At 37.3% G+C, this 8,592-nt stretch overlaps 1 protein-coding gene across 2 annotated transcripts in view; it reads right to left on the bottom strand.

Annotated features, from left to right (window-relative positions):
* Positions 1-492: 492 nt before the first annotated feature.
* Positions 493-8,592, bottom strand: part of WIPF1 (WAS/WASL interacting protein family member 1) — a 72,569-nt gene continuing 64,469 nt past the window's right edge. For both annotated transcript variants that reach the window (XM_011357264.2, XM_023529358.1), the window contains exon 8: positions 493-3,318. In XM_011357264.2, the coding sequence (XP_011355566.1) occupies positions 3,263-3,318 (56 nt within the window). In that variant the 3' untranslated portion in view covers positions 493-3,262. The remainder of the gene's footprint in view (positions 3,319-8,592) is intronic.

Raw genomic sequence — 8,592 nt, 5'->3', positions numbered from 1 at the left:
ATGCTATAAGATAGCTCACTGTCTACCTAAGGAAACTGAGGCTCATAGAAGTGACTTGCAAGTAACAGATGGAGTCAGGTCTTCTTAATCTCTTAAGTATTATGCTATATTGAGGTGTGTATACAGGCATGCACACACACACAAACACAGAGCAGATAATTTTAGAAATTAGCAGGCCTCCTAAATTTCCATTGGCCTTTCCTTTATCACTGTCAATGCTAGTCTTTGTAATTTCATCTCCCATTGCTTCCACCACCCACCTTTACCTTAGAGTAGAAGCATCGGCCTGAAGACAACGGATTTTGACTAAGAGACAGATTCTCAGGAAAAACAAACAAGGTATTAGAAAGTAGATGTGATGAACATTTACTTTTGTATTCAAACCTTCTTCTTCTTTTTGGGAATGTCTTTTTTAACCAAAGTATAACGCAGAAAACAGACATTTGCTTTTTCATTTATATTTATATAGACAACACAAATAAAAACCACCAGTTAACACTCATATCATTCTGCTTTTATTTATTGTCTGGCTAAATTACAAAGACTCAGATGTCTTGGATAGTTCCTATGCTACCATTTAAACTATCCTGGTGACATTGATACCAAAATGTGCATGTTTACATAGTGCAGTGGAATGAAAAACACTTTTCTTCCTTTATAGTCCCTGGCTATAAACAGGGAGAAATTAATTTCATGCCAAAATTTTTTGGGCACTTTAACAATCATCCCGTTTCTGCTACTAAGATAACAAAATGGGTATTACAAGTTAAAATATAAAGGCCTACCAGTTTTTACAAATATGTAAATAATCTGCTACTTAGACATAAAAAGTCAAATTCTTTCAAATCACAAAGTAAGGCACCATTGGATTAAACATTTTTCTCAGCTTTTACTAAATAAAATGCATAGCGAAATAAATACTGAACACTGAATTTTAATACTGTAATACATTTCAATATAAAATGATATGTGAATGTTAAAATACTGTGTTGCATCTGGAATACATTTATCTGGAAATTTTATGGGAAAAAAACACATGTAAGCTCTGATTTCAGGGAAGGAAATACTCATTTTTGTGATTTGCCATAGTTGAAGATCTTAGCATAGAACTTATTCAAAGTTTTGTATGCAACTGGGTTGCTAACTTTCAAAGCAAGGGTATAATAGGTGTATTAATGAAACATTCACTTAAAAACACATTCTAAAACATCTCTGTCCTGGGTGAATAGCAACTTTGAGCTGTGACCCTGTTTCAGACTTTAGGACGGTACCTGCAAAGTTAGAATATACAAGAAAATTGGCCATTCTTACTTCCTCTCACAAAATTCGGACCCGCTTTTTTGGGGTCAGACTTTTCTCTGCAGTATTTGCTAGGAAGGGCTCTTTTCTGAAGTCTGTCATTAGGCTTTCTCATAGGGATTTTAATCGACTTGATATATGGTCAAAGGATCCAAAATAAAATGTTGTTGTTATATTGTCAAAATACTGCAGATAAAATTTTTTTTTGGAAAATACCTTGCCAAGCTTGTTATACCTTTATGTTTCTTGATTCTCTTTGGATAAAGGGCCCTAAGTGACTGAAAGACAAATGAATGGTAGAGGAGAGGGGGAAAAAACCCAAGTTCTCTAATGTACTAAGCCCAGGACTTTGGCAAGGCAAGTTATAAAAATGCAATACATTCTGATGGGTAACAGCATAATTTATTAGATATCCCATTTATTAGAACTCTAAGTTCTTTTGCTTTTATATAAATGAAACGATTATTTACTCTATAAATAGGAATGTTTCTTTCAAAAATTTCTTTGGATTGATTTCTTGTTAGCGTCTCCCAGTAAAACATGAACAATACGTTGAAGCCATGACACAAAGTTTAGGTAGATATACATATACATATGTGGCCGTGTGCTTTTAAAAAATAAGTAATGGTAATTTAAAAAAATAATCAACTGTATAAAACATCTAAATGGAAATATTTTTCATCCAACTCTATAGCTAGATTTAAGTCCCAGTAAAGTCTGTAAACACAATTATACAAAAAAAGGCAAGGCTGGCTCTTCCCTATGGTTTTTTTCGGTAGATTTATTTGCATAGATCCAAGGCGAATGATTCTCTTGGGTAGATTAAAAAAACAAATTCCCTCCAATTGCAGTAGCAATCTCTTCCTCTCAACCTCATAAGCATCAGGGTTAAATTTTTAGAGTTTTGCCCATCAACCCAAATCTGGTCCTTCCTTTCTTCAGCGTTTCTGATTTGCTATCTTTCTCTGACTTTCCCTCCACTACAGAGCCTATGAGCCTCCCTGCCCTGAGGAGCAAGCTGGGCAGGAGAGAAATGAAGCTGCCTCAGATGCACAAGGCAGGAGTCAACCAACAGATAAGCTCCAGCCAGCTGGTTCTGGGCCCGGAAGCCACGGCAGGCTTTCGGTTTCTTTCCAATGGCTTTATTCCACGTGACTGTAAACCCTATTAGATCAATTTCTGACCTTGGTGTTACCTCTTGAATTGCTAAAGCTCATCTTGCATTTTTTGTTTTTTTTAAACAAGAGGTTTTTGCACTTGCCTCTGTCTTCTATACCTGTACTGTCCAATATAGTAGCCACCAGCCACATGTGGCTATTGAGCCCTTCAAATGTGACTATTCCAAATAGAGATGTGCTTTAAGTGTAAAACACAAGCATATTAATGTGGCTACTAGAAATATTTAAGTTGTATATGTGGCTCATATTATGTTTCTATTGGAGAGTGTGTCTTAGAGCCTACTTCAGACTGCCAAAGACTGTAATCTATAACCACAAAAATTTCATGTGAGCCCTTGCTCAGCAACTATCGTAGGTGGTCTGTGGTTCATGGAAACAGACAGGAGGCCAAGCATGCAAAAAAGGCATGGAAGCAAGCAGCTTTCAGGGACTAATATTATCTGTAGCAAATAAGCAGTGAATGTTTGAATTTGGTTGGTTGAAAGCTAGGACACAATTCATCTCTGCCTACTTGCCATAAAAGCCAACTGACTCCCAAGCAGAAAACACTGGTGGGCTATAAGCTGAAGCAAGCAATAACTTTGAGAGTATATACAATATAAAAAGCTAGGTGCATTTCTCTAGTGGATTCCCACCCTGCACACACATACTCCCACATCACCATCCCTTCTTCCCTACTGCCAATATGAAGGGGACAAGGGAAGACAAGGGGAGGAGGGTGTGCAACTCTTGACAACAACAACAGAAGTAGCTCTTGGGCTTGGGTGGAGAAGAGCAGGCAAGGATCACCTCGGGATGGGAGGAAGGGGTGGAGCACCCCTTTCTCTTCGGTTGGATCCACCTTGATGAAAAAATAGACAAAATGTAAATTTTGGTTAGAAAACTTATATTCTCACTGTAGACACTCAAGGATGTTTGCAAAGGTACCCAATATCTCACCACCTATGACCAGAGCTAAAAATAACTGGCACCTGTTGATGAGAAGTGAGAAGTAAAGGGAAGAAGCAAGCAAGGGTCTAAACAAATGCCATTAGAGGATGACCCACCTCTGGCTACTGATTACTTGCACAAAGTTAAAAACGTTAAAAAAAATGCTTTTCTTCTCATCACAAACATAGCATGTGTTTATTATTGGTTTAGAAAATATAGGTGAGTAAGAAAACAAAATAGAAAATTCACCCATGCTAGCACCACTCAGAGATAACCAAACATTATTTGTATATTTTCCATTTGTTTTCTATATATAAACAGTTCCCTTTTGTCTTCCAAAAGATTGGATTATATATTGTCAGTATGAACATCTTTCAAAGTAATTACTCTTTACAAATATAATTATTGATGACACGCTGCATTCTCTTATATAGGTATACTCCAGTTTATTTATCTAATCCCCTTTTCTTGGGCATTTAGGTATTTTCTAATTTCTAAACAATGCAGTTTTGATAGTAGCCCTCCTAATGGGTGTGAAGTGGTATTTTATTGTAGTTTTATTTGCATTTCCCTTATGATTAGTGATGTTGAGCTTTTCATGTGCTTATTGACCATCTGTATATCTTCTTCAGAGAAATGTCTATTTAAGTATTCAACCTATTTTTAGAATTGTTTTTGTTGTTGTTGTTAAATTGTGGGACTTCTTTATATATATACTGGATATTAATTCTTTATCAGATATATGATTTGCAAGTATTTTATCCCATTTCAGGGGTTGCCTTTTCACTCTGTTGATAGTGTTCTTTTAAAAACTATGCATATTTATGAGCTATAGTGCACCGTAACCAGGTTTAAAATCCATTCACAATGGACTTGCCCCATACACATTTTCCTGAGGCTCTTATAGTTGTTGGGCATGGAACCAGGTGCTCAGATGCTGTGAGCAAGTCTACCAGGGGCACATATCAATTGAGTAGGTCTGCTATGGCCACTGCTCTGAGACTCAGGCAGGCTTTCACCAATAGATACCTCAGTAGGCATCTCGACAGCGAAATTCATTGCCCACTTAGAGATTTCAGAGATAGAACAAAGTTTTTGAGCAAGGTGTCAGAGAAAACACTGGCAGTCCATTACTTTTCTTCTTCCTCTTGCCATCCCAACCAAGTCTTTTCTTGGGCTGGCATCTGAGGAAAGACTATTCTGGATATAAACCAATCATCTGTCATGGGACCTTGACCACCAGTGACATACCACAAGTGGTTAGCAAAACAAGGGCTGGCCTGTGCAAAACTATAATTAGGTGCCACTGCTCAGAGCTATCTGGGTATCCTACCAGGCTGTGGGTCTTGGAGGCCAAGGCAACTACAGGAGCAGAATAAAACCACTTGATAGTATTTTATTTATTTTTTTAGAGATGATACATTATCATTATAAAACATTAAACATGCACTAAGCTAGAAATATTTAAAGTAAATCTACAAAAAACATTGGCGGAGGGGAGGACAGTGGAAATTAATTCACCAATGAAAGAAATAGTTTTAAATGTCTACCATGTTTCAAGCTCTGTAACACTGGAGGAAGATGCAATAATGAGCAAGGCATAGTTTCAGTCCTCAAGTTTTGTATAGTCTTAAAAACAGGAAGGCCGGGGAGAAAATGTGTTCCGCTATTAAACTAAAAATCTAGAGGGGATAGGGAGGATGGTTCTGTTACTAATTTAAATATTTACATGATATTTAAGTTAGATTAAGAATACTTATAAAAAATCAGGAAAAAAATATTTAAAGTTTACGTGAACAACTCCTTAAAGTGAATTCATTTATTAGTGCCCAAGAAAGAAGAAAAACAGGCTGTATTCTTAGCAGAGAGAAGCCCCTCTTATGATGTAAACACACACACACACACACACACACACACACACACACACACGCTTCAAAGATATTTGTCCCATGTGAAGACTTATTTTTCACCAAAAATTTCAACCACCAACTCACATATGATAATTGTATTATAGTTATACCTATAATGTTGGGCACGTAGCATTCCACGTAAATGAGTTTTCCTAGGAATTATTTCCTTTCAACCAGCAATATTGTTTACTTCTATCATTTGTTCATGGAAATTTTCCTAAAATATTTTCTAATTCTTTGAGTTCTTCAATAGAGGCACAAAGCACAACTTAACATGTCCTTAATAGCCCAACAAAAACACCTAGTATGGTCCAGTTCTCTAAGATAATATGACTCCGTGTCCCTATCTCTTCCTTGGACCTGACACTGCCATCTATCACTTCTCCCTGAAGTCAGTGATTTTGCTTCTAACCAACCTTAACTTCAGCTGATATTAATCTGCTCTAAGGCTGGGAACCAACTAAAAATTAAGAGCTATGTGTTAAAAATGAGTCAGTAGGCTCTGAGTATGTATAAGGAGTTCTGCTAGGGAGTATGGACAAGGCTAGAGACATTGTGACAGTTATTTGACATACCCTTTATCCACATATTTCTGGTTTGGGAGTATGGTTCTGAAGCTAAAGCTAGTACAAGTCTGAGACTCTCAGTTCTATACACTTATTGTTGTGAAATATTAGTTTTTCTATTTCCTCTTCTTGTTCACATTTTTTCTCGATGGGGAAAAGTGATTCATTTCTTTATGGTAGCATTACATATATTAGCAAAAAAACAGAAACAGGGAGCATTTGAGATCATGCTTCCTGGCATACGTCATCAATTTGGTTCAAATAAATTCATAAAAAAAGAAAACAAACAAACCAGAAACAATATAAATTAAATGTCCAATAATGGTAAATAAAATTATTATATGCTGACTTGACAGAATCCTGTATAATGAAAAACGATGTGATAAAATAGGGAAGCGTTTACTAAGCGATAGTATATAAACCCCACCACCAAAAAACTGTACTCTATAATTATAACCATATAAATTAATCAGAATTAGATGGATAAAAATTAGAAGAGAACCAGGTAAAATGAAAATCTGTTAAGTGGAGATTATGGGTATACTTAAAATTTTCATGTAATGCTTTGTAAAGCTATAATGCATTTAAAAGATCAAAGCAGTTACAATGAATTTTTGTCATAATTAATAAGACATTTTGCCCGTCTCACAACTAGTAGGAATAGAAGACGGCTATATTTGTGCCATCTCAGGGACATCAAAATGGGGGACGATTGTCTAAACAGCAAAATAATAAAATGTAATCTATTAGCAACCCAAAAGTATTCTGAGCTATAATGACACATTAAAATAATCGTTTCTCATATGAATTCTGGATAGCTCCATTTTCCTCATTGTGTGTAGAAGGAGAGTTTACCAGAATTTAGATGGCTCCAAATCCAGAAGTGGTTTCTCTCCACTCCAGGCAAGAGGCCTGGATTTCCTATCCAACCCTCGGTTGTATATAATAACCCAAGCTATTCAAGTAGGAAGCTGCCAATAGTCCTTGCAGAAATACTCACTCCGGCTTTCATTTCTTGCCAGTTTACTGGGATAACTTTTGGTCGTTGGCACATATGGCTCTGGAGGTGGCAAATCAGAAATTGGATGGAAGTAGAATCTGCTTTCCCACTCATCTGAGGGAGAGAAACAAACAGTATCTTCAGTAACAGACAATCTGCTGTGAAGACTTATGTAATGAAAGGCACAGAATGAAATTTAGAGAGAACTGAAGAGATTGCATCTAGTTTTATATCTACGGGTTTAGAGAAAAGCTGGAGGTGCCATAGATGTCACTGATTAGCACATCAATAAAATATACTGGTCTGCAGATCAAACCAATGATAGATCCAAGTGATTTTAACTAGAGTGACTAAGACCCAGCCAGTCCCTCTCTGGAGCTGGGGGCTAAGGTTTGGGGCACCTTTCTTAATTACTCCTCCCACCAGTGGAAGGAATAACTGGGACCCTCTGATAAGAAGCAGAGGTAAGCTGCTTAATATTTGTAGGCCATTGGGCCTCTCACTACAGCAAACTGTTTAGAAAGGTAAGTAAAGTAGTAAGGAGGTAAGCTACAAGAATGGTTCTTTTCAGAATTTTGGAATCTCTGGAAAGTTAACTGAAATGAGACTCTAACAAGGAACAGAGAAACGTGATCTGCCTTTTTGGAAAGTGGAGGAGGGGGATTACTGTTTTTAATTTGAAATCATGGTGGGCCCTAAAATAGTTAGTTAGATTACAGCAGTGCAGTGTGATAACAATGAGGGTCATACAACCAAGAAATGTTAATGCAAACACAAATAAACACAAACAAATTTCCCATTCAACTGCTGCCTTATAGGAGTTGAATGGGAAATTTGACCCATTCCAAGGAGTTCTGACCACGACTCACCTTCACAAGAGGAGTCTTGGAAGCCGTTTCTAATTGAAGTTGATGGTGGAGGTGGGGGAGGTGCCCCAGTGCCAAGCCTGTCGGGAGGAAGGGGAGGCCGGGGCCCACTCCTGGGGGTGTCTATTCCACTCCTGGATGGCAACTGCGGGGTGGCAGGGAGGGCCCGAGACGTGCTGCCATTTCTGCTTATGGGAGGAGGCGGTGGGAGAGGGCCTGGAGCAGAAGAAAAGATGACCTTTAGTGCAGTAACTTACAACTTGCATTACTATTATCATGATCATCCTCAGGGTGCAATTACCGAGCATGCACCTGCTGGATACATGCTCTTTTACTAGAGAACACAGAGAAATAAATGGTGGAGACTTCCTGGGAGATTTAGCCAAGAAAGGAGTAGGCACATATAGACCCAGAAAGGCACATATGTATACATGGCTGTGAAATGAGTTCATATTGGGAACAAAATGGCTGTTTTCGCTTTGAGTTAGTATCTAGATTGGAGATGATACAGTTAACTTGAGAACAGGTGATAATGTGTTTATACCGACAACCATATACATGCTTAAACACATTTTAAAATCCTTTTAAGTAGCTATTGAACTAATTATTGTGACATAACAATTATTAAATAAACGTTTTAAAAAAGAATTTAAAAATAAAATAGTTATGAAGTTATTTTAGATCTTCAGAGGGATTAAGTTCTTTAAATGCACAGTATTATTGCTAATCACACAAGCATGTTTCTGTGATGCATACGCTCTGTTTCCAGGCAGAAGTACGATCAGGAAATTAAATTAGTCATCCTGAGAGTAGCAGAAGTTCCTTCCTGGTTCTTCCTCTTTT

This window comes from Pteropus vampyrus, unplaced genomic scaffold (assembly GCF_000151845.1).
Source record: "Pteropus vampyrus isolate Shadow unplaced genomic scaffold, Pvam_2.0 Scaffold2, whole genome shotgun sequence".
Lineage (NCBI taxonomy): Eukaryota > Metazoa > Chordata > Mammalia > Chiroptera > Pteropodidae > Pteropus > Pteropus vampyrus.
Note: the sequence above shows the minus strand (reverse complement) of the source record. Positions and strands in the feature narration are given on the sequence as shown.